The following is a 27437-nucleotide window of genomic DNA, read 5'->3' on the forward strand; positions in this document are numbered from 1 at the left end:
TTTGACAAAGACTCAGATTGCATATGCATTATTCTTAACACAAGGGCATTCTATTAAAAAGTCTTACTACTAAGCCACCATGTAAAAGCATATTATTATGAACCCTTGATTCTTGGGCATTTTCAGAAGAAACAACAAAGAGCTTATTAAAAGTGGAAGCCTGTACTTAGTTCCAATCAAGTTGCTACAGGTAATACTTCTGTCTTGAGTGTCTAGTAAAGTTTCTGTGTTGCTAAGAAGGCTCAGGCATAGCTGCTTCGTGATGTCAGCACTACACAGATGCAGATCTACAGCAGATGCTGTTTGTTCTTTGGCTCTTGTTTGTCATGGTGTTGTCCTCACTAGAACTATTCAAAATACTGTATTTGTGGTTGAAAAGAGGTGTATCGTCTTGGTACACATTTTTATACATGTCACTGTTTTCCCCCAAATTACCTGCAAAATAAAAGGTGACATTTAAATTACATGTTGAAATACTTCCAAAGCAAGGAACAGTGCCCCAGACTTGGTAGGTGTTCTTTGTCAAGAATCGTGTTATGCTTACTCAATGCCAGGTCTTCCACAATCCTTGTTCGAAGGCACCACTGTCCCAAGGCTACCCAACTTCTAAGACAGTTGTTTTTATGCTGTTCTGATATAATGAAACTGATGCATCTTCAATGAACTTCATATTCTCCAATGCAAAAATACGCATTTGGAAAAAGGTGAAGAAAGTGTAGGTAATCTCTAAACCAGCTAGTAGCAGTATAGAGAGAACAGCAGAGTGTGGACCTAAGAATTTAAAATAAGAGCATAAACAGGAGTGATGAAGATATGCAAATTAAAGTACAGCTTTCAAGGAAACATGCATAACCTACATGCAATCACAAAATCAGTTAGACTCGTTATTCTATATTTGGCACAGACTGAAAGCATTCACATGGTCAGTTTTCTCATGGGAAGGAATTAGAGACATCAAACAGTGAAATGCCAGTATTACCACAGTTGCAGTTTCTTCATTATCTACCATGCAAGAGAAGAGTCCATTTAAGTTCAGCTGTGTGATGGGTAACAGTCAAATGATCAGTGTAAGAGCTGTGTTTTAGAGATGTTTTCAGTCCAAAATACAGATTTCATTTCTCTACAAAACCTGAAAAGATGGTCAAATATTGACTTCAGAATAGGATTTTCTGGTGAACATTTTGATCATCCCACTGAGTGGCACTATGGAGATATTAATGGAGAAGATCATAAATCAGCTTTTGGCACTATAGTTGAAAGACTGTAGTTGAAGTGGCATTCAAACAAGGAACTGAGTGGATCTCATTTTACAATTTATTTTTTAGAGACATTCTCTACATACTACTACTCAATGTATTCTGTGATAGTATATATTCACTGTGCAAACTGTGTTGATACTATTTTCCAGAACTGTGGAGGACATCTGCAGACACTGAAGTCTTCATGCCTGCTCAACTTGTTTTATTATGATATATCATATATTGATAGCACAAAGGAGCTAAAGCAGTCTGTCAGGCCAAGCAGCCAGCTAAGTGACATGCAGAAGGTTAATGGAAAACAAATGTCTGTGCTTCTTTTTAAATTTGAAGATCCTGTGTCAGATTATACACATAGAATGACAAAGATGTTTGTAAAAATCTATTGTGACACCAATTTATCTTGGGGCTGTACCATTTGTTCACTAGTATTGCATGCAGAGATTTCCAGCACAGGGAGCAGGTGGAAGGTCTGATAATGACAGGCAGTACTTTGCTGGATTGATGGGAAAAGGAAGCCAGCTGATCATGAACTTACAGCTTTTACAGGTAGCCATATAGTAGAAACATCTCTGCCTGCTGTGAAGCTTTCTGGAGTTATAATACTGATTAGTAGGGAAAGCTGTTAGTGAGAGGAACACTGGGATAGTGTATTAGACAGAATACTCCTCAGGCAGGGAGTACAGAAACAGCAGAGGTTTGGATTATTGAGGTGAGTTGGTTTAAACTAGAGATCCTATGGAAAATTGTGATGCTTCTGCAGAAGTCAAGAAGTGGGTAGCTGAGAAGCAAAGCTTGTGAGGATCCTCCTAGGTTATGGGGTCTGGGGCTTTGTTTTATCAACAAATTTTTTATAGAATTCCCTTCATAAAGTAAAGTGAATGGTAAGATCGAGAATGGTTGTTCTTTCTTATACTCATAAATACTGAGCTTTTAGAAAAAAATCATGGCACAACAGGCCATAGCAAAGCAGAAGATAAACTAGAGATAACTAACGATCTATTTACTGGTCCCACATGACTTTGAGTGGTAAGAAAGAAATGTTTGATCTATAAGCAGAATCCAGAGAGAATACTGATGTTGCCAGATGTGGAATTGTAGATCATTTCTTCCAGGGCCAAGAAATGGTAATATTTCTGTAATTGTGTCTTTGGAGGAGAACCCAGAAAGACTGAGGCAGTAGGACAAAGCAAACAGGGCACTTGATTGGACTGTGCAATCTGAATTAAGAAAATACTTTGTTTCAAAACAGTACTCAACTTCAAGAAAATGAGAGCAATGAAACTAAAGCAAAAGGAAATTGATGAATTCAGCATTGTACTGAGATAAATTTGCTAATTCCCTTCAAGAATAATCCTATGGATGTTATTGCAAATACTTCACTGTTTCTTACTGATCTCTGCAAAATATGTAAAGCTAAGTGTCAATCTTTGTAATAGATATCTCTCTTCCAATCTCGCTCAATATACAAAATACTGAAAATATAATTTTTTTCCTGTACTGTAGCAAAAACAGAACTGTTCAAATATATTCCTTACAGTGATACTGGGCTTAAGGCTGGACAGGAAAAGGCCCTGCTTGTGATCACCAGGTACTGGAAATACGCTGTTCCTCTTTACCTTCAAATATCCGTACTTGGAAAAAATCTGCAGGGAAAGACAGCCAAGAGCTGAACTCATCAGAGAAGCAGCAGATGCAGCTTGAGGAAGTACCAGCAGATGATGTCAGAATATTTTAGCTTTGAGTGGTAGACAGTATTCGAGGCCTTGCAGGTTATTTCATGCAGGAAGAAAAACTGGCAATATACTCATGTATTTGGGTAACTAGGGAAAAAAAAAAAATGTCACTGTTGGAGTGAGACCAGCGTGGGGCTGCAAAGATGATCAGAGGGCTGGATCATCTCTCTTGTGAAGACATGCTGAGAGAGTTGGGGTTGTTCAGCCTGGAGAAGAGAAGACTCTGGGGAGACTTTACTGCAGCCTTCCAGTACCCGAAGGGGGCCTACAAGAAAGCTGGAGAGGGACTTCTTACAAGGGCATGTAGTGATAGGACAAGGGGTAATGGCTTTAAGCTGAAAGAGGGTGGATTTAGATTAGATATTAGGAAGAAATTCTTCACTATGAGGGTGCTGGGGCACTGGAACAGGTTGCCCAGAGAATTTGTGAATGCCCCATCCCTGGAAGTGTTGAAGGCCAGGTTGGATGGGGCTTTGAGCAACCTGGTCTAATGGAAAGTGTCCCTGCCCATGGCAGGGGGGTTGGAACTAGACTATATTTAAGGTCCCTTCCAAACCAAACTATTCCACGATTCAATGATTCTATGACTGTTACAAAGAATGTGCTAGGAACAACAGGAAGTGTTAGCTTTCTTGTTATGGAATCACACACAGGTATTCTCAAGGTATAAGTATATTAGATCTAAAAGAGGGTAAATTAGGTCAAGCATAATACTATTTAACTGAGCTGTGCTTCTAGTATCTTATCTGGCTTTAATATGACTTGTGTACTGCACATCATTTACCTGCTTGCACACAGGCAGTTAAATGTAGGTGTAATCAATTAATTTCATATTCTAGAAATCCTAGAAAACCCCACCAAGGTCTTAGCCACTTATTTTTTCTCAGCCAAATGACTCCCGTTATGGGTTACTACTATGAAATAATAGAAAATAGGTTTAAAAAGGATCTTTATAAGCTAACCCTGTATCAAGGCAGAGCCAAGTATATTTGACTGTTTTCAGACCTTAATTTAGCATGTTCTTTAAAACTTTTAATGGCTAAGATTCCATAGCTTTTCTGGGTAATTTGTTCCAGGGCTTCATCACTCTTACGGTTAAAAAGCTCTTTTCTTGTGTAACCAAAGTCTCCCTTGTTACAGATAAAGACTGTAAGTTCTTGTTCTAGCCTTACTGGAACTATAGAAGGTATCTTTCCACTTTGTGGTTCCCTTTTTATGTTTAAAGTTTATCATAACTTCTCAAAACCCTCTCTAGATTAAATTATTTCTCAGTTATGCCCTACAAATGGACAATTAGTTGTGCTTCATACCATCTTCAATTTCAGTTTACTTTTTCATGTTTTTCTTCTTACTAATTTCTATGTGGTCTCCCCTAAGCAAAATTACACAACCAGAGAATACAACTGCAAATTCTTGGTGCCAAACACTACCTGCTACCTTGCAATTGTACAGCTTTTGGCTCATTCATAATTAGCCAAGCAATACTAAAAACACCTTTTACTTGACATTCATAGCCACCCAGAAAATATATGACTAAGAGATATAGACTTTTCATATTGTAATACAGATAATTTGAAATTCATATTCAATCCCAAATTACAAGTTTTCTCCAAGACCTTGCATATCAGATAGAAGGAACTCAATTTCAAACAAAACAAACTAAAAACTATATTTAAAAAAAAAAAAAAAGCTTAAAAGGGGGAGAAACTGGGTCTGAAAGATGATTGCCTCCTACCTTCTTATTGTCTGTATAATTATTAGTTAATTACTAGTTAATTACTATCAGAGAAGGAAAGTAAGTTCTTCAAGGAAGTCAACAATCTAAGTGAGTTTTACCTTTTTTAGAGAAATTTCTTTGGGTAATTTGAGTTCTTAGTTTTACTTTTGAGCGGTAATGAATGCATAGGAAGTACATGTAACTGTTTATTATAATTTTCTTTAAATTTTTTTTTTTTTTTTAGTTTTAGGTGTTTTTTTAATCTTTAGTATTTTCTTTGAATTAGCACAGGCTTGTACCACAATGGAAGGAAAGACAAACATATTAGAAAGTTTTCCCTTATAGTCCCAGCAAGCAACATTCTCTGAGAACACTGAAACTCTCTCTTACATTTTAGAAGACACAGAGCTGCCAGCTCTCTGTAGGGCCTTTCTCAGTGTATTGTCAAATATAACCTGAAATAAGAATTAATTGTTCCATAGAATACAAGAACATAATGACCCATGGTAAGAAGTACTTCATAATATATTAATAGAATTCACAGAAAATTGGATTTCTTCCCTTGAAATTATACTTGAAGAACTTGTATATTTTAAAAAAAAAATTGTTAGCTTGCAAGTTTCTCTTGTTTATAATCAGTGGTTCATTCAAAAGCACCTTCCAGTGTCAGAGAAAAATTATAAATGCATTAAATTTTCTTGAGAATTCTGTCAGTGTTTTGTGTAGCTTTTAGACAGGCTGTCACTGTTTTCAGGGTGCATGTAGCGTTTGTTTAAAAAAAAAAATCTGTCTTGTCTTATCTTCTTCAAATCAAACAAAAAAAACAGATGAACCATCTTTGCTCCAAAATGTTGTGTAATGCTTAAACCGTGTAATTAAATGGGCTCTTCAAGAATTAAAATGAGTCATCAGAGATCAAGATTTAAATTACCGATTTTACTTTTGGAAAGGTACTGATTCTGCCAGGGTTAAAAATTTGTATATAGATGTTTTGGTTAATAGTCATAAATTGTTCAGGTAGTGCTTCCAGAACTGCTTATATATGCAAAGTTTGATTCTCTATTACTTTGTACTTTGTACATATGTACTTAAAAACTATGCATGTGCAGAGAATATTTGAAAGACTAACTGCTTCATGCTTTTATTCAGTCATGTGTAATTGTTAAAAACACTGTTTAAAACTATAACGAAAAAACAAACCAGATTTCATTTTCTTGAGCAATTTGGAATATACCTGAGGTTGGAAGGGCAGTTTTCAAAGAACCATCCTGGGAAACTAAACTGTGGAAAATAAAAATAATTTTAAAACATTCATTGTTGTATGAATTGTAGGAAACCATCCCTGCTGTAATGAGCTGCTTTTACAACAGTAACAGCAGTAGAGCAATTCTTTTGTGAGTTACTTTCTCTCAGAAATGAATGTAAGAACAAAATGGAGAAAATTTTCCTTTTGAATTATAGAGAGATAGGAATGTAGAGAAAGCATAGTATACTGAAGTGCCTCATTGCTCTAGAAAATAAAGCTGATACTACCAATGACTGTTTTCACTTTCAAAAATAACAAATTCAAGAGTCTTTTAACATTTTTAAGGTGCACTTAAGGTGCATTATTTCTAAAAATTCACACTAGAAATATGACACTTTTACAAATGTTTTTATATTTCCAGTACTCTGAGACAAAGAAGAAGAAAAAGATGACTATGCGGTTTTGGGTATGATTCAGCTTTAATGAAAATATGCTGCTTAATAGATTTTTAAGGCATAAGACATCACAGTTCATTTTGAACATAAGCAATGCTCCTCTAAATCTTCTCCCTAATGATAAAAGTTCATTGAGTTCTTTAAATCTCATGTAGTAAAGGACTCATTGAAACAGTATGTAGAAAAGTGTAATATTCTCCTCTTTTTGCAGTATTTCTTAACTACCATTATATAGCTGATTAAAAAAGGAAAAAAGAAAATTTCATTAAGGCAACTCCTTGCAATTTATTGTTTTTAAAAGATCAATTATTCAATGAGTATTCTTTGAGCTAAGAAAACATTATAATGCTTACAATATGCAATATAGCAATTTGTTTAAAAAAAAAACCCTAAACATTAAATCACAGGTGTTTTTAGTTAACAATAATTTTTCATAATAAATTTGGTCTAGGCATATAAACATTGTGTAGAAAAGATCTATTCCACTAGATATACACAGATATAAGTGAAATCAGAATCTGACAACCATAACCAAATAAATTCAGTGAGGTGTAAATAACTCAAAATGCGTCAGAAATCTTAGAACAAAACTATAATCTCACTGAATGATACACAGAATCTTACACTACTCCTGTTCTAATTAAGTAATCTAACAAAGCTAATATGAAATCTAATATTTGTGTGAATTTGATTTTAATATAAAACAATGAGTGTCATGTAACCCTCATGTTTCAAGGAATATCTAAAAATTGGAACAGAAGTACTCAGTCTACATTCAACTGGGGATTGTCTGATTATCCAGACTGATAGCTTGCAGAAGCACAAAGCTCTGCTGAGAGGTTAGTACTGCCATGGAAAGCACATGGTGTGTCTTGGAGTGTAAAGGCAGCATGGAGGTTCAGCCCCAGGGGTTCTCCAGCTTCAAAACTGAGGACAATTTCAAACTGTGAGTAATAGTCATGTTCTGTAGGAAGTCCTGAAGCTTTTGCCCAGACAGATAGTACTCATCAAGGCCACAAACAGCTGTCTTGTCTACAAGAACAGGATGAGCCTTCTAAAGGTCATCTTCCATGTACAATAGAGGCACATTTACTATGATTATAACAATGTCTAAAGGTATCACAGTACAGGTCAGAGTCTGCTAAAGTAATGTGAAGAGGAAGAAGAGTCATTCCTTTGTACCAAAGAGATGAGATTTACCTGCTGACTGAATTTTGGCCTCTTCCTTCAACCCACAAAGATAAACTTAGAGAAACATAAGAATCATCATGAACATTCATAAAGGGATTTATCTAACCCCATGCCTGTCTCCAGCCATGGCCTGAAGCAGATTTTCAGACTTCTTGCATCCACATTTGCCAATGCCTTTTAGCAGAGAGTTTCACATCTCTACTATTTCTTGTATGAAAAAACACTTCCTTTTATTACTTTGAAGCCTTACCCTTGTTACCTTCATTTGTTGGCCCTTGTCTTTTCATTACTTAATCAATGGGTCATGAAAGGTCTTTTTGAAGTTCTCCAGACTGCAGTTGGTATATAAAACTTCTTACTGAAATTTATCTGAGCTTAGTTATTTGTGAACATTTTGCTTAAACTCATTGTTTATTTGAACTTTCTCAACAACATTAGATCTTCCTTACCCAAACATATACAAATGTTTTAAATATTTAATCTTCTGTTTATTTTCATCTCTGCTTTTCACTTAAGTGAACACAGACAATTTGCCAGTTATATTTTATACTTCAAATGCCTTAGGCAAAGAAAATGCATAGGGGAATTAGCTTTCTAGGACAACTTTTTCAATGGCAGAATGGCAGCAGGTCTTGAATGTATCAAACCACCTTTATTCAGATATAAGTATAGATTATTATTATTTTAAAGTAATCTAGTAAGATTTTTAAAACATTGCATACCAATTTTTTGGAAGTACTTTTTCACAAACAAATCTGAATGCAATGTATGTCTATACTATATATATGAGAAAACACAGAAATTTCTCTGGCTGAAGGTAATAGTTTTCTAATATCCTCAAAAGACATAGGGACTGTCCTCCTAATGTCTCATTGCTACTTTTATTTTGTTACCCTCCTGATTGTTACCAACTGTTGAAATTTTACTCATTGGTTCTTCCTGGGCAACTGGCTCCAGGTGGGCCTGCTTGAGCAGGGGGGTTGGACAAGAATCCCTTACAACCTTAACCATTCTGTGATTCTGATCCTTTCTTAAAACTGTATTTCTGCTAAATCATCATAATCTTTTTTGCAAGGTAATTGTGCTTGGGGTAAATTGTATTTTCTTCGCACAGGTTCAAATATATTACAAACGAAGAGCTTCATAGAAATCAGAACAGGTTTGAATGGAGGTTTATGACTTGAAAATTTTACTTTAACTTTCATGATCCATTCAAATCATGCAAGCATATATTCTTTTTATGGCTGAGTTTAATTTAGCTATAGCAAAAAGTTAAGGAATACCACCAGTGCTTTCCAGTAGGCTGATAAGATTGTTTTGGACTTCCAGTGTTCAGCTCTCCCCTCCTCCCTGAATGGGTATCTCATCTCAAAAAGAGTGTTGAAGTTATGATTAACAGCAAAGATGGAGTTAAATCAGTTAGCTTAACAATGTTTAAGTGAAGACAGGAGAAAGCTATGCAAATTTAAAAAATCACTTAAAAGGTCAGATATGAACAGCACTTTCCACATTATTAATGTAAACACATTCCAATTTTTGTGTTATTAAATGGCAAATCATCTTTGAAATCAAGAAAACCTTGTTAATGAAAGAGCAATCAGGAAGTAGAAAAGAAGCATTTCGGAAAAGGTATTCAAATGGGATTTAAATGGTTACTAAAAATGCAATTTAGGGTATTTCTTTCATGTTACAGAAGAGGTTGAACTGGTTCACTCAAACCACAGTGTTCAGTGGTCTCTATTTCTCTTTCAGAGGTTGAACAGTTTGGATTTTAAAGATTATACTTGTTTAATTCTTTTAAAAAATAGAAGAAAATACTGTGCAGGCTGCATGCAAAAACTTGCACATACAGGTATGAGAGAGGCAGAAATTTAGTATTTATGTCTCAAACTATCTCATTTAACCTCATGGATCCCTATGTCTCACAGATATCTACATTTGGCTGTTAAAGTTCTCTAGACATAAAAGGTCATGTCACCTGATGTTACTGTCTAAAATGTAGGGATCTAGCTTGAGCAAGTGGTGTATGTCCCTGATATATTTTATGGAGAGGAAAAGGCATCTCCAGAGGATGATTCATTGTGCCTATCTTAGAAGGGGATGAATCGTCCCCTTGAGGTACCTATTTCTCTTCATAAAACATACATTTTAGATGACTGATCTTAAGTATTGTGAATCCCCTATCTAATGTTCTTTCAGAGAGATACAGAATGCCTTTTTCTTGATATATGAAAAATCTCCAAGGATGGAAATTTCAGGACCTGTTTCAATGCTTGACTGTCCTAATAGTGAAAAAGTTTTTCATATATCAAGTCAGAACCTCTCTTGTTTCAATTTATGTCCACTGTATTTCAAACTAAAGCTGATGGGTATCATTTTTCCCCATTCCTCAGAAGCGTGCTTCAAGTATGTCTAAAAAATACCTTCAAGAGTGAACTCCCACAAGGAATTTGAGTGATGATTGCCACTTTCACCTTAAAAGAGGGTCACAGGACAAAGAGAAGGAGAGGATAGTTTTTTTCTCTGTCCGCTGTGTAATAACTTAATGGTTTTACCACTCATCCATGATGTAAGCAATTCGGGTTTTGAATCCTCCAGGAACTGCTTGCAAGTTTTACATGACACAGCTAATAATAAATTGTGAAATTCATGCTGGTGGGAGGCCACTACTCCAGACAATATCCCAAATATTCATTACAAGAGTTGTGCTATTCATTTCTCATTAAATATGGAGTTATTTTAACAGACTGGTTATGCAGCCTAAAAACCCAGAACATAAGGTGGCACTTGATGGAAATTTTAGTACCTAAGTCTAGAAAGTAATCCTAAGCAAACCATACCCATGAGGTTTACCCTTCCAGAAGCCCTTGGGGATATTAGCCTTATTGTCTGCATTGATGTCTGTGTATAATATGTTCTTGTCTTAGAAGAAAACAAAACACAACACTGCTATCAAATCCATTTCACCCCATGTGGCTACAATTGTGTTTCAATCATCTTGCACCATTTGAACACCTGTTTTCCCAGTTTAGACATAAATGTCTGCACTTGCAACATACATAGCACAAAAAGTACTTTCTGCAGTGCTTGCCCAATTTCAGCACTTAAGAAAAGCCTGCTTCAATCTGAGATTGCAAAAGCAGCAAAAGTCCAATACAGAAACAAATATAATGAAATCACTATTTTTAACATGATATTTAAAGACATGTTAACTTGTTGTTTCTACCACTTCACTTCTTAGAAATATTTGTATAGAGATCAGAGTATAGTGTAATAATCATAAAATTTATCCCATACATTGATAAAAAGTATAACTGATAACCTGTGGTATTAATTTATGTATTTATATAGTGTGAGGTACAAATTACAGCCATTTTAAAAATGTTTGAGTTGATTTTTTGTTGCTGTTTGTATCTAGGATAAATGGCTGCATTTTAAGATTATTAACCACTGCAAGCTCTAGAAAAAAAAGTATGTAATATGAATCAGAAAAGGATTACTGCTTTTTGTAATCTTTTTGTTACTAACATGCATCATGATGTTGTCGTTAGCATTCTGATACACAGTCAGTCACTAGCTATTTTGCTATTGCTATTGGGTTTTGCACAATAGTTTTGAATTGTCCAGGCTTGTTTCACAATTATTTTCTATATTTGATTTTATTTTCAATTGATCAAGTTGTTCCCAAGCCACAGAACTAATGAAATTCTTGTGAATGTGTCCTATAATTTTACCCTTTTCTCCTACCATTACAATTAAAATTCTACCCAATGTGTTCCTTAATGTATAACTGCACTAGTTTCTTCTTGTGTCTCTTCCTACTTTGCTCCTGATCCCTCCTATGGTGCCCTAACTACTTAGTAGGGATAGGCTGGGAGTTTAACAGCCATTCAGCTGGTTAAACAGTGAGAACAGATATTAAAACCTCTGATGCATCTGGTCTTTCTCACAAAACTTTGTCCCTTTGAGAGCTCTTACTCTCTTTCTAATTCAGTTGAAATTACCCTGTAGATTCAAAAGGAGTTAGGTGAGCCAAAAAAATTCGATCCTATAACCTTAATCTCTTTAAGAAACTGAACTAAAACCATGTTTACTACGGAAGAGTGAATCAAATAAAAGCAGATGTGAATATTGCATTTAAAGCTTGTCATCCTCAGATATGTGCATATAATGTACTGTACATTTTATATAAGAAATAATTTTTAAATTTTTTTAAGATTTTGCCATATGCAGTGGCAAAAATAGGAAAACCATACATGTAATTAGGACAGTTTTTTTTTTTTTCTTTGACCCTAAGGAAACTTGAATTCAAAATATTGCAAATCCTGATAATGTCTGTTTAAAAAGGACATCTTCTGAAACATGATAAATGGTTGTATTTTTGTAAAAATGTATTTGGATTATCACAGAAACTGCAGTTATTTCAATCTTCTTGTAGGATTCCTGTGTAGCTTTCTATTATTGTAATGTATGATTTGCCTGCTCTGTGTCCTTTCTACAAGGTTTAATTATGAATTATCTTCTTGTTTTTGCTTGTTTTCTCAGTGAAAAAAGCAATTGAACTGAAATCAAGAGGAGTCAAGATGTTGCCCAACAAAGACAGTAACCACAAAAATTCTGTCTGTAAGTTGTTTATACTATTATCTTTAGTGGCTGCATATATCTTCTGAAGTCCTGTTAAATGTACAAATCAAAGAGAGAGATGTTGAGAAGCTATGATCATAAAATGGTTATTATGCTTTCAATTGCCACTGAATTAGAACTCTGTTGGCAATACTGAGGGTGTAGAAAGCAGAATATGGTGTTGTACTGTCTGAAAAATATGGGTATGTAGAAAAAAACATTTTATCTATCAGGATATTTCTATATATCAGGATATTTAGAATTCAGAGATATGAGGTAAGTTAGCAAATCCAGGCAGAACAATACCACATGGAGTTTATCAATTCAGTACTGGGGGCAGTGAAGGTATCTTAGCATTTTCTGGATTTATTTATACTTTCTGATCTTTTTTCTTCCACTCAGTTAATACCACAGCTCTAATTCTTCCCCCTCCTTGCCACACTATGTCCTGGTGGCTGCCTCTTTCCAGTCCTGTGATACAGCACAGCAGGGAATAAGAACTGCTATAATTACCAGTTTATCAAGAAGATGGAGATCACAGCATCACCTTACCTTCATTGCATGCTTGGTGTACTCTGGAATGACATTTTTTAGTCCCTTTACAACTTTTTCCCCATATATAGTGTAAGGGCAAAATCAAGATGCTATCTATGGGACTATGAGGCTGTTATGTTTTTTGAGCATCTCTTTCCCTGAAAAACTGGCAATCTGCATAGTATCGTGAGAGCTCTTTCTCCATTAATCAGGCCAGTCTTGAACCAAGAAAAATAAGAACATAATATAATATTTTGGAAAGCAGAGAGTCCCTTAGCCCAAAAAAAGCCAGAACGTAAGCCAGTGTTCTCCCACAACTCGTTAAAAGTGCTTTTATAATGACTAAGGTGTGTTTGAATAAATTAATTCTTCATGGAAAAACACTGAACTCAATGAAGTGAAACCTGGGCTATGTTTGCCTCATTGTGTGCTATTCAGCAAGTCCAGAGAGAATGAGTCTTGAAGGCTAATGTCTAGGGGTATGATTTGGTCTCCATGTTTCTGCAGTGCATTCTTTAATACCAAGTGAGTGTTTTGGTACGCTCACTGGAAAAAAAGAGGCATGATAATTTCCTGCTTTAAATATTGCGCATTGATGGTATGGCACTCAAAAGGAACTTTTTATGCAAGACGTAGCAGAAAAAGTTGATCCATCTCTTTGGTGTTTGTATCTGAAAGGGGGATTATTTCATTATTTGTAAGTTACTTCTGGGAGCTGTGTGATCTCTGCTTTCACTCTCAGAGCACACACTGTCAGACATCACATTTAATTACAGAAAGTGGAAGTAAAACAGGCTATGAAGAAATTATTAGAAGGCAGTCTGCTGTTTACTTCAAATGTAATGTCTTTTGTCTTTTTTTTTCCTTGTGTTTTGACTTGTGAAGCTTCATTATCATGTCTGACTTTTCAACATAAGTTTAAGAAGTGCATTATTATTATTACCATTAGTTTCACATATATGAAGCTTATAAAAATTACAAGATTACAATACAAACAGTTGGATTCGAATGTATTTTGCTGCTCTTTCTGATGTAACCCTTTAGTATTTAACCATTTTTCTTGCTAGTAATTATGTAAATGGAAAAATTAATTGGGAATTCAACTTCAGAGGACTGGTAAGAATGTCTATTACCGTTTGGTGCCAATTAGCAAATATCTAAAAAAGTAAATTAAAGACTTACATGTCTCCCCATTTTTGTATGTTAGATCTTTTTAACATTCTCTCTCTATAAAACAGGAAGCTTATTTCTGTGTTTTGGTTTATGGGGGGTAGATGTAATGTGAATACCGACACGGCAAATGCTGTGAGTGCATGCCATGTGAATCCCAAGATCTGCAGGTTTTGCACAGCTTTTCCTCCCAAGCACAACCTGAGACCAGCTGCAGAAAGCACTTCACAGTGGCACAGCTCTGTTAGGATTTAGGCAGACTACGTTACCAATGTGCTGATAATTCCTTGTGGAATGCAAAACAGTATTTCAGTCGTTTACAGTCATATCTCTAGACCTGCCTAGATAACCTGGATGCTTTCTTTCAACTGCTCTGCCATTCTGTATAAAGAGTCAGGTGGCAAAACATGGCTTGCGATATAGGTGCCTTGGTAGATTTACTATGGGAAAAAAATCATTATATATTGTGTCACTCCCCAGGGAAAGAAGAGGTTTTCACTTTTTTTTTTTTTCTTCTTCAGTACACCTGAAGGAAACATATCAAGTTAGTTGGTTGCTAAAATACTCCTGCCAGCTAGTACCCTTTAGCAGTGGGCCAGATACAGTTGAATCATGATTCATTTATGCAAGGAAATGGGAAAAGGATGGGAAAGATAATTGAAGTAAAATATGGTTCTCGTTCATCCAAAGCGTGAGCTGGCCTACAGGGGACTTAAGTAGTGCGCTTCGCAAAGTTTTGGAAAAGTAAGCTGGGAGAAAGTAAATGGACAGGCAGTTCTGATGGTTACTTTTTCACAGTTGGTCCTCATTAGTGCTTGAGCTGCCACAAACACTGGCCAAAGCCAATGCTAAGCATATTTCCCCTTGGTCATCTGAAGCTGATCTGTCAGAGGAGCAAGGAGAGAGTTTTAGTTTATGAATCTGCTTAGGGGAAGCAAACCCAATTACATCTGATTTGGTGTCCATCTGTTTAGATGCAGGCTCAGTTTACTCACTTTTCTTCCATTACTTAGTCATTCTGATATACATAGTATATTCCCAAAGGAAGTTACTTGATCCATCTTGCTATTGTCACTCACTCTCATTCCAATACAGAATAAGCCTGCACACTCTGTATCCCTAACGACTGTGGTCTTTTGCTAAAACTACTATGACTATAGTTTGCATTGTAACTGAATACATTAAAATATAATTTTGTTTTACGAGCTCTTGTCTGAATACGTTTTCATGGAAATATTCCTACCCAGCAACTCTGTCAGAGAGTGATTATTACCTTTAAATATCTGGGCATTATGTCTACAGTAGAGAGATTGTACAGGGAGCATCCTGAACATCCAAGAGAAGGAGAGCCCTAATAAAGTGGCCCATGAGGACAGACCATCATTAGGCAGCCACAGTCCTTGTAAAAGACTCATTTTCTATGCAAGTAGGAGAACCCTGTAGTTTATCTTTTCAAGTCTAGCCTCTGATATGTACGAGGCAGTTACTGCTGGTCATTCCACGTGCAAAGGATAACGAGTGACGACAAAGTTGAATGCTTATGGGTAAGGATGAGGGGGAAGGCTAACAAGGCAGGTATCTGTGTCTGTTATAGACCACCCAACCAGGACGAAGAAGCCGACAAAGTGTTCTACAAGCGACTGGCAGAAGTCTCACAGTCGCAAGCCCTTGTTCTTGTGGGGACTTCAACTTACTGGACGTCTGCTGGAAATATAACACAGCAGAGAGGAAACAGTCCCGAAGGTTCCTGGAGTGTATGGAAGATAACTTCCTGACACAGCTGGTAAGGGAACCTACCAGGGGAGGTGCCCTGCTTGACCTGCTGTTTACAAACAGAGAGGGTCTGGTGGGAGAAGTGAAGGTCGGAGGCCGTCTTGGGCTTAGCGACCGTGAAATGATAGAATTCTCAATTCTTGGCCAAGTAAGGAATGGGGGTCAGCAAAACCGCTACGATGGACGTCCGAAGGACAGAGTTCAGCCTGTTCAGGACATTGGTTGAGAGGGTCCCTTGGGAGATGCTCCTGAAGGGCAAAGAGGTCCAGGAAGGCTGGATGTTCTTCAAGAAGGAAATCTTAAAGGCGCAGGAGCAGGCAGTCCCCATGTGCTGTAAGAAGAGCCGGTGGGGAAGATGACCAGCCTGGCTGAAAAGGCAGCTTTTGCTGGGACTCAGGGAAAAAAGGAGAGTTTGTCACCTTTGGAAGAAGGGGCAGGCAACTGAAGAAGAGTACAAGGACCTCGTTAGGTCATGCAGAGAGGGAATTAGAAAGGCAAAAGCCCAGCTAGAGCTCAATCTGGCCACGGTCGTAAGGGGTAAGAAAAATGTTTCTATAAATACATTAACAACAAAAAGAGAGCCAAGGAGAATCTCCATCCTTTACTGGATGCGGGAGGAAACATCGTCACAAAGGATGAGAAAAAGGCTGAGGTACTTAATGCCTTCTTTGCCTCAGTCTTTAATAGCCACACCAGGTATCCTCAGGGAATCCAGCTCCCTGAGCTGGAAGACAAGGATGGAGAGCAAAATAAACTCCCCATGATCCAGGAGGAAGCAGTTAATGACCTGCTGTGCCACCTGGACACTCACAAGTCTATGGGGCCTGATGGCATCCACCCAAGGGTGCTGAAGGAGCTTGGGGAGGAGCTTGCCAAGACACTCTCCATCATTTATCAACAGTCCTGGTTAAGAGGGGAGGTCCCGGATGACTGGAGGCTTGCCAACGTGACACCTATCTAGAAGAAGGGCTGGAAGGAGGATCCAGGGAACTACAGGCCTGTCAGCCTGACCTCGGTGCTGGGGAAGATTATGGAGATGTTCATCTTGAGGGTGCTCACGGGGCATGTGCAGGACAACCAAGGGATCAGGCCCAGCCGGCACGGGTTCATGAAAGGCAGGTCCTGCTTGACCAACCTGATCTCCTTCTAAGACCAGGTGACCTACCTAGGGAGGGAAAGTCTGTCGATGATGTCTACCTGGACTTTAGTAAAGCCTTCAACACTGCCTCCCACAGTATTCTCCTGGAGAAGCTGGCGACTCGTGGCTTAGACAGGTGCACTCTTCGCTGAGTGCCAGTTAAAAACTGGCTGGGCCGCTGAGCCCAGAGAGTCATGGTGAATGGAGTGAAATCCAGTTGGCTGCCGGTCACAAGCAGAGTCCCCCAGGGCTTAGTTTTGGGGCTGCTCTTGTTTAATATCTTTATCGATGATCTGGAATAGGGGATTGAGTGCTCACTCAGCAAGTTTGCAGATGACACCAAGCTGGGTGGGAGTGTTGATCTGCTCGAGGGTAGGAAGGCTCTGCAGAGTGATCTGTACAGGCTGGATCGATGGGCCGAGGCCAATTGTATGAGGTTCAACAAGGCCAAGTGCCGGGTCCTGCACTTGGGCCACAACAACCCCATGCAATGCTACAGGCTTAGGGATGAGTGGCTGGAAAGCTGTCTGGTGGAAAAGGACCTGGGGGTGTTGGTCGACAGCCGGCTGAATATGAGCCAGCAGTGTGCCCAGGTGGCCAAGAAGGCCAACAGCATCCTGGCCTGTATCAGAAACAGTGTGGCCAGCAGGAGCAGGGAGGTGATCGTGCCCCTGTACTCGGCGCTGGTGAGGCCGCACCTCGAATCCTGTGTTCAGTTTTGGGCCCCTCACTACAAGAAGGACATTGAGGTGCTGGATTGTGTCCAGAGAAGGGCGATGAAGCTGGTGCGGGGTCTGGAGCACAAGTCTTATGAGGAGCGGCTGAGGGAGCTGGGGTTGCTCAGTCTGGAGAAGAGGAGGCTGAGGGGAGACCTCATCGCCGTCTACAATTACCTGAAAGGGGGTTGCAGAGAGGTGGGTGTTGGTCTCTTCTCCCAAGTGACTAGTGACAGGACAAGAGGAAATGGCCTCAAGTTGCACCAGGGGAGATTCAGACTGGGTATTAGGAAAAAGTTAATTACTGAGAGAGTGGTGAAGCATTGGAACAGGCTGCCCAGGGAGGTGGTGGAGTCACCCGCATTGGAGGTGTTCAAGGAACGTGTGGACGAGGCATTGTGGGACCTGGTTTAATGGGCATGGTGGTGTTAGTTGACGATTGGACTTGATGATCTTACAGGTCTTTTCCAACCTTAGTGATTCTGTGAGTACAAGTCTTGATCTCTTCAGGACACCAGTTTACAGAATATCGGGAAGGCAGGGCCGTAACTGCAGGCTTGCTACTTGGCACCGCTGTGAATCTTTGGCCCCTGTGCGGCCCACAGCAGCCCAGGGGCAGAGCAGGGTTAGGAGAGCAGACAGCCCTAGCAGCTTCTAATGCCCCAAGCCCGAGTGCTTCAGTCAGAGCGGCAGCCTCTCACTTCCAGGCCTCCTCACCAGCAGGAGGACAGAGCACAAGAATGCAGCAAACTCATAGTAAATGCCAAGGAAGTTTAGTGAGGTGAGAGCCATCATATAAGGTGATAAATGGAAATGCTTATAAGGTTTATGATGTGGTACATGCAAATCTGCCAGCGCAATAATGCTAGGAGGGGAAGGCAGCAGAGAGAATGAAGTGTCTGGGAGACATGATTTCCAGAGTTTGTTCTTGTCAAAAGGCAGTGTGCATAGTGGCTCGAGCCACACAACGCAGCAAACTGCAGGGAACATCCGCATTCTGGAATAGCAACCAAGATGAACGCAAGTCTGAGTGATTCTTTAAAAAATATGTCATTCATATTGCACCATGTTAACAGTTCACAGTAATTACTGGATATTGAGTGACTTAACCTTTGCAAAGTGTTTAGTATGTGAACTACCATGTTTTACAAAGTGAGAGATCTGTAGGTATTCACTGAGTAAAAACCTCTTAAACTTCACTGAAGTAATTTCAGTCTTCTGTAGTATTATTTGAAAATTTATTTCAGAATATAAGAAAAACACATGTTAAAAGGTTTGAAGAGCATGATTTTAGTGTAAGATTAATATATCTTCGGAAAACTTAGCTACAGAGTTTATCCAAACAGTCCTTCACCTTGAAGATGATAAAAAGACCTATTTTAAGACAATGTTTTTTGCCATGTAGAGCCAAAGAACAAATGAGTTTACAGACTAAGCATTGATTGGTTGCAGCACAATAAGGTGAATTAATGGCACATGCTGTTGAAACTATAGTGATTAATACCAAAACAGGATTACATTGCTAATTCTGTGTAAGAAAGAAAGAATGACAGCAGTCATTGTTTATTTTGTTATTGGGTAACTATGACAAAAATGGCTTAGTACATTGTAATGTAAAGTTAAAAATATGTTCATGGCAAAATTTTAGGATGGAATTTTGTTGCTTACCAATATATTCCTCGTGTTTTAAATAAATCAGCAATTTCATCTTCTCGATATTTGGCTACTGATAAATTTACTTTGATAGAAGCAAAATGATTACTAGTAAAAGTTTTGATCTTCAGTTAATGAAATAGTATTTCCCTAAGAAGGGCAATATTGGACTAAATAGTTGCACTTAATAGCACAATTTTATGACTGGTTTGTTCTTATTCCTTAGTAAAGAATAATTTAAGAACTTTCATGTTTTGAAAAGATCAGTACTTAGAAATCAATTGCAAACCAATGTTCAATCAACTTAATAAACTGATACAACAACCGCTGAAGGTCATCTCAAGTTACAGTTATAAAAGATAAAGCCATTGCTAATTACTGCCTTTTTGTAAAGAAATTCATAGCTTGTCATGATATAAATATCAGTTTCTTATTATTATGTTTAATATTTAAATTATCTTCATTGTTTCCCAAAAAATATTTTATTGCTTAATTCATTTTTAGGCTATTTTTCCCAAATTATTTTAGGAAGAATGAAAAACTATGTAACAATTCCATATTATTATTTTTAAAATGCACATGTAATGGAAAAATTTCCACCAAAAATGCTAACCATTTTTTGTACTTGTATTGAATTTTAACAGATAAAAACTGGTTTCTTATTGAATTTGAATTTTCACAGGCTGTGTTGAGGTCAATTCATAATCAAGAAATACTGTTAAATATTCATTGTTCTGACAGTTTTCAGTCTCCAATTTAAAACAAACAAACAAATAAAACAACACCAAAGCTATCTCACTCTCTAAAGTTATACTCTAATCTTACACAAGTTTAAACTAATCAAATATAACATCTAATGCTTTATCCTTAATTAATTTAAGAAACTTTGTGTTGGTGATGGGGTTGTTCACCAGTAAACACGATGAGAAATAAACCACTCAGGTAATTATAGGCGGTTGAGTATCAAAAGGTCCTATGCTTTGGATCTTGTGTGACTAAGAGCTCTCAATATGCGGTCTGTTTTTCACTGTGAATATTTTAAATATTACATGAAACTATATTTAAAAAGAAAATGATATTAACTAAGTGTGAACACTAAGATAAAATACAGTGACCTTAGAAATTAAAAAAAAAATTATCCTGCTGGCAAGTAGACTTTGCTGAAATTCCTCAGGCCTGTGCCCCTTCAAGCAAGCACAAATTTAAAAGCACTGGAGAAATAAATATGGCATAAATCTACCTCCTTGATTGGTCTCACTGTCAGCTAAAACTAGTAAAACAAATAATCAAAAAGTGTTGGCTGCTTTCAGGCTTGCTTTTATTCTGGGGCTTGTAGTGTTTGTAAGTTTTTTGGACAGGACTTTGAGGGGTTGTTTGCCCTGTTCTGACACGCAGGTCATCAGTTTGCCTTTGCTTCCAAAAAAACCCAAAGGAACAAGAAAAGAAGGACAGCATATCAAGAGACTTATTTTACAATTTTTTTTGGGAGGGAAGTACACCATCATTGTGTTTTATAGTGTCATCGTCTTTGTGTCTTTTAAAAAGAGAAATTTCTAATTGTGGATCTTAGGATTTCCTTTTAGAAATACCACCATCTTTTAAAAACTTCTGTTGCCTGGGCTCTTCATAAAGCATTACAACACAAGGGTGAAAAGTGAGAGGATTCATCTGTAGCTCTCTTCTGACCTTTGTTGAACATCTGTATTTAGTGGCATATATACCATTTCTTTCATAGGGAAAACAGAGACCTTTTTGCCTAAAATTTCTTCACCAAGAAAAGGATTTGAAATACCTACATTTAAGATTGATATTCCTCAGAGGAAGTCAAACCAGAAGGCTGTTTTGTGCCAAGATCACTATGGAGGTGCCTCTTTCCCATTAGTTTCTATAGGAATTTGCTCTGAAGATCTCAGTGTTTTCAATGGAAGTTACTCTGTGCTTGTGTGTTGTATTGTATTACATTGATTTACAGGCACTGAAAGGATTCTCATTTGTAAGTGCCCAGTCAGAAACTTCCTAAATGCCTCCACAGTATCATAAACTCTCCAGCCTTTTCATTCATGAAAGCTATTTTTCACTCTTTCAAATCCCACAGCTTGTAAAGGAAAGCATTTTTCAAGTTTGCGTTTATATGACGCATCTCTGCAAATGAAAGAAACGATCGTTTACAACTTACTGATGTATTAATTACAAGGTTAGGAAACACAAGGCTTAAATAACTAACATGTCTGCAAATATTCAATTTTATTTCAAAAAGCCTTTTTACAGAAATACTGTGCGTGTGTTAAATGTTCAGTTAAAAATAAAGAAAAAAGAAGGAAGTAATACTTAAAACACTGGCACTTTTATACAATAGGATAAGGGATGGATCCTGGAATCTTTACTATTAAAAGTATCCTTGTTATATATGTATATATCCACAGACATATATATACACACACACAATTATAGATAAATACATAACACATAGTATTCCATTACACCATATGTCTAATAAGACATTAATGACTCTATTTCCCCTTCTTACTGAGTATTATAGGATGAAATTGGGCAGTAGGAAAAAATAACTGCAGCAATAACCTCTAACAGTTTTATAAAGCTTTAATAAAACAGGAAGGATAATTACCCTGGTATACTTTGTTCTATCGTAGAATGTAATAATACAGAGTTGCCCAAGTGTTAAAGAATTTAGGCTCTTCAGAGAAGATGAGTATCCCTATGCAATGAAATTCTACAGTGCTATTTTACTAGATTGTATAAATTGCTTCATAAATCAGGTTAGTAAATTATACTTGGTGTTTCTAAATAAACCTTCATCACGGCAGGAGTTTAAATATCTTTTAAAATACTATGCAAAAATCTTGCTGTGAAGAGAACTACTGCCTAAATGTCTTTGTAAAGAAAAGCATCACTTGTAGCTACAAGCAAAACAAGGTGCTTCATCAATTATTTAATACATCATTTGCATATATAATTTATAAAATAACCAGAAGAAAGCATCTATTAAAATATGTAAAACAAGATATAATCTGATTGAATTATGGATGGTTAAAATGAATTGTTATCCAGCTAGGAAGCTGAAACTGCCATTAAATAATTTTCATATACAATTATAGAACGTTACTGATTATCCAAAGTGAGTGTTCATACTGTAGGCTAAATTGACATTGAATTCTGTTATTTTCAAAGTCAAAGACTTAAGAATAAGCAACCTGCTTTTAGAATTACAATTCTGTATAAATTAACTATTCACATGAAATTTAAATATAAACCTTAATGCTTTTACATAGCTTCATTGGCTTAACTCCCATGCACAGCTGTTAAAAATATAGATGTGGGCAGTAAATAGGTTGGCAAAAGGAAGTATCTCTAGATTCAAATAATGTATGTAAATTATGAAGGCATTCAGAAGTTGTGGGTGGGTGAATTCAGACTTCTCAAACATTAAAAACATTAAAACAATTTTAATTAAAGAAAGAAGGACGACACTGGTCTACGCAGTGAAGGTGTGCTGCAGAATATAGATACCCTCACTGTCAAGTCCTTTGGAAGAGTCAGAGACTTTCCACCTCCTGCAAGGAGATTTCCACTTTCCACAGAGGCTAATACTGCAGTTTTAAAAGTTTAACACTAGCTGCATAATTCATGCATGTTGAGTATGTATTCAGATCCTGCTTTTCTACATCCAGGTTGTGGGAGAATGTCTTCAGAATTTGATAGAATGTCTTGGACTATTTTCCATCTTCAGAATTTGTTCTTCACATTGTGAAACACTTTGGAAAATAATTTCAACTATGTTGGCATAGCATCACACTGTCAGTTGTTAGCCTGTCACACTGGAACGTATCTATTCCTGCAGCTCTTCTGAGCAGAACTGCAAACGGCCAGTGTCAGGTATGTTTGAAACAGGGAAGTTTTCTTAGGTGACAGCTAATTTATCAGCTTCAGGCCAGTTTGAGTCCACTACTCCTTCTTCACTTGGAAAAAGGAAAGTAAAAAATTTACACAACACTTGAATAATGTATCAATTTCCTTAGTAATGTGCTTGAAGAGCTTGAAATATTTTTGGAATGGGACCAAAAAACCCAAGAAGGAACTAAGATGGAAATAAATTCATTGGGTTACATATGGAAGGAAAGAAGTAGTTGCTGATTTAGGGGGAGGGGATTATTCAACATGGGATTATTATGTCCTTCCACTGAAATTGGTAGAACAGGTTGTTCTTTAAAAAACAAAAATTGGTTACTCAACTACATAATTTTTAAAATATAAACAGAAAAAACAATCCAGAAAAATCCCAAAATACCTGGCGAAGTTTCCTGTTGTATGACAGCATACTTGAAAAAGAAGGGACTGTAACTGTGGTGCTCTGGCTTGTATGTATGCTTCTATTATACAAGCCATCTGGACTCAGGTAAGAGTGACAAGATCACTTTGTCATATATCAAAGTAATGTAAGTTTTAATATGCATGATGGCATCAAAAATGTTTAATTCTAAAAAGTTTTAATCTAAGAGGAAATAATTAGATCTTGAAGTCCATATTGTTCTGCTAATGCAACCATTTATTTGATTTCTGTCACCTCACTATCACAATATCTTCTGCTTCAGGTCCCTAACATGAAAGAAGTTCTCCTGCATAAGCAAAAGAGATGTGTGAAAAATGTATGTATATCTTCCCTAGTTTAATGCTCTTGAACTGAACTCTGATGCTCAGAGTCTCTGCTAGAGGAGCTATAAAGTCAGTGAATTATCAAATTAACAAGAGCAAAACAGTATGGTTTCTCTAAGCCAAAATTTCATGTGGCATATATTATTTTATTCAGGATGCTACTTTTTATTGCCATATGAGCTTTTTCTTCATGTTTTCGGAGTCACATGGTAAACCTGTTTCGTACTGAGAAGTCATGTTTCTTTCTCAGTTCTACCAGGCCTTTTTTTCAGAAGTCTGAAAATGCATCTGCGGTGCAGAAGAGTAGAGACTAAAATAAACTCCTTTGTCATAAATAACAAACACTTATGTTAAGATTAAAAATATAGCATGGAGCAACACTACCTGCTTGGATATTAGTCTATGGTGTCTATGGAATAGATTAAAAATTGAATCCACATTTTAGTGTATGAATGTTTAAAAGCACTTAAACATTTAAAATACAGTTTTTGTATTCTTTTTTGTTGTTTTTCAGTTAAATTAATCATAGTCATCTCTGGTCTAGTCCTGAAACAGAAGAGTAAGACGGGCTTTCTCATGACAGAGGATGAGAGTTTTTGGAGAGGTGGAGCTTGTATCCCACATCACTGTTGTTATAAAAACAGAACATGCCCTGAATTTCAGTCAGCTTTGCTATAAAATAATTTTTCTGTTTTTCAGTGTTTCAGTTCTTATTCTTCCATTGATCCTTGTCTTATTGTATGTTTTGCACATTAATTTTGTTCAGAGTGGCCCATATGGAGCTGTGTTTCAGATTTGTAACCAAAACAATGTTGATAACACACCAGAGTTGTGACTATTGCTGAGCAGTGCTTAGACAGTGTCCACGCTTTTTCTTTTTCTCATCGTGCCCCCCACAGCAAGTAGGCAGGGGGTGGGCAAAAGTCTGGGAGGGGACACAGCTGGAACAGCTGACCCAAACTGACCGAAGGGATGTTTCATGCTCTACAACATCAGGTTTGGCAACAAAAACTATGGGTAGTCTTTCCAAGATAGCCATTGCTAGGAGGCTCGCTGGGCATTGGTCTACTGAGGAGGAGGTTGTGAGTGATGGGAGGTACTTGGGAGGTAGTGACTGATGCCTTTGCGTCACTTGGGGGATATGTGTTCCTTTTTTTTTTTCCCTTTCACCTGTTAAACTGTCTTTTTCTCAACCCACAAACTTTTTACTAATTTTTGCTCTTCCAATACTCTCCCCTATCCCACTGGGGAGGTGCTAAATTGAGTGAGGGGCTGGTGAGTGCTTAGCTGCTGGCAGGGGTCAGCCCACCACAGTGTAAAAACATTTCACTAACCATAACCTAATTCCTTTACCAAATTAGTCTCCTCCGAATCTCTTTGGTCCTTCCGTGCTATAGCCCCATTGTCATATCATATTTTTTCCCCTCTATGTCTTTACGTAGTTATTTTTCAGTCCCAGGCTCTGCACAGAGAGCTTCAGTCTCCCTCCATCTCCTTATTCCTTCATTCCTCCCATCTGCTAGTCTGGCTTCTTCCCTCATTTCTCTTCCCAGCTCTCGTTTATGATTATTGGTATCTCTGCATGCTGTTTGCCATTCTTCTCCTTAGCTATCTCAGTGTCTTTCTTTTCCATACCAATTATTTTCTCTCTTGTCAAACTCTACTGATACTTTCAAACTTTCTGGCAGTTGCTTTTAAATCCAGCTCTTGTTCCCTCTGTATTTGAATCAAGTAACTGGCTTCTCCTTTTAGGAAGGCCTGGTAGAAGAGTAGGTGGTTGTACAGGAAAGACCAGCTCTCAGTTCAGCACCCAGAACTGGATGTTCATTGGTGTCTGGAAGTGGAGAGTATCACAGGGATAACACACTTCAAAGTTGTCGTGGTTTAAGCCCAACTGGCAACTAAGCCCCACACAGCCGCTCACTCAATCCCCCCCCTGCCCCAGCAGGATGGGGGAGAGAATAGGAAAAGTAAAAGCAAGAAAGCTCATGGGTTGAGATAAGAACAGTTTAATAAGTGAAATGAAATAAAATAATGATGATGATGATGATTATAATAATAATAATAATATTAATAATAATAATATAAAAAAGTTGTAATGAAAAGGAAAATAACAACAACAAACAAGAAAGGCAAGTGGTGCAAATGAAAACAATTGCTCACCACCCTCCGACCAATGCCCAGCTCAGGCAGCGGTCCCCCCAGCCAGCTTTCCCCCTAGTTTATATACTGAGCATGACATCATATGGTATGAAATATCCCTTTGGTCAGTTGGGGTCAGCTGTCCTGGCTGTGTCCCCTCCCAACTTCTTGTGCACCCCCAGCCTACTCGCTGGTGGGTTGGTGTGAGAAACAGTAAAAGCCTTGACTCTGTGTAAGCACTGCTCATCAGTAACTAAAACATCCCTGTGTATCAACCCTGTTTTCAGCACAAATCCAAAACATGGCCCCATACTAGCTACTATGAAGAAAATTAACTCTATCCCAGCCAAAACCAGCACAAAAGTCTTTTAGGTTTTGTTAAATTTGACATTTATTTGGGAGGTACTTGCTTAAACCTGTTTCTGTGAATCACCTTGAATTATTGCTTCCCAAAGGCTTCCCATTCAGCCATTTTTAGTAGATTTTGGAAGAGCAAAATGCACATCCTTGACACGAAGATCACTTTTGTAACAAATATAGGTTTTGAAGTATGGTGGTGCTAATATATTCCATGGAAAAGGTTATCTTCATTTTTTTCGTATGGAGAACTGGATTTTTCTTCTGGCTCTCTCAAAAGTGAATGAGATGAATAAACAACAATAATTTCAATTTAATAATATTTAAACAAGAATAAATAAATCCAAGGCAGACACTTGAAAAAGATAAGCCCCAACAGCCTCTGTTTGATGAAGGTATGTACAAGTGAAAGAAGAATTTTAAAAGAGACATTGCTGAGCAACTTTGAAACAATTGAAACCATCAGCCCTGCTTATAATAATGATCTGTTCTTTGTTCCTCTTCTGCCATCCACTTAAATCCCTTCGCTAAAATGTATAAATAGACATTACTACTTCAGGCTTTAGAGAAGTATTATACAACCTCACTGATGAACTGCTGAAATATTCAGGATAAGTGTCACAGACATTTATCAACTAAAGGCATGGGAACTCGAAATTCACTTTTTGGGGAAACTGATAAAGGATATATAGAGAACAGAAGAAATAAAGCAAAGACTTCGTATTTTCTTGGATGGTTTTCATTAAAATATAAAATGTAAATTAAAGAAGTGTGAGCTAACAGCGTATCAGCACAGGATAGTTTAATGCATTCAGAAGTCTAGGACTTCCAAAGATCCCTAGTGGTGGTTCCTGCTGAAATCCCTATGGGCTATCCACTTTGGCTGGCTCCTTCCAGTTTTTATTGTAACCTACGCATCAACCAAGCAAAGGGCACCACTTGGTCCTAATGTCTAAAAGGAGGAAAAGCTTGCCTCACACTCTTCTGGATATGATATAAAGGGTTGATGGCACATGAGCTCAATTTTACACATTCCGTGATTTTATCCCTACTTGAGGA

General features: G+C 37.4%; 1 protein-coding gene across 1 annotated transcript in view; it reads left to right on the forward strand.

The window, feature by feature from the left end:
- CSMD1 (CUB and Sushi multiple domains 1) overlaps positions 1–27437 on the forward strand; it is a 1256706-nt gene that overhangs the window by 763416 nt on the left and 465853 nt on the right. Inside the window, exon 7 of the mRNA XM_059835885.1 lies at positions 12147–12224. Within this exon, the coding sequence (XP_059691868.1) occupies positions 12147–12224 (78 nt within the window). The remainder of the gene's footprint in view (positions 1–12146; positions 12225–27437) is intronic.

The sequence above is a fragment of the Gavia stellata genome, chromosome 2, assembly GCF_030936135.1.
Source record: "Gavia stellata isolate bGavSte3 chromosome 2, bGavSte3.hap2, whole genome shotgun sequence".
Classification (NCBI taxonomy): Eukaryota; Metazoa; Chordata; class Aves; order Gaviiformes; family Gaviidae; genus Gavia; species Gavia stellata.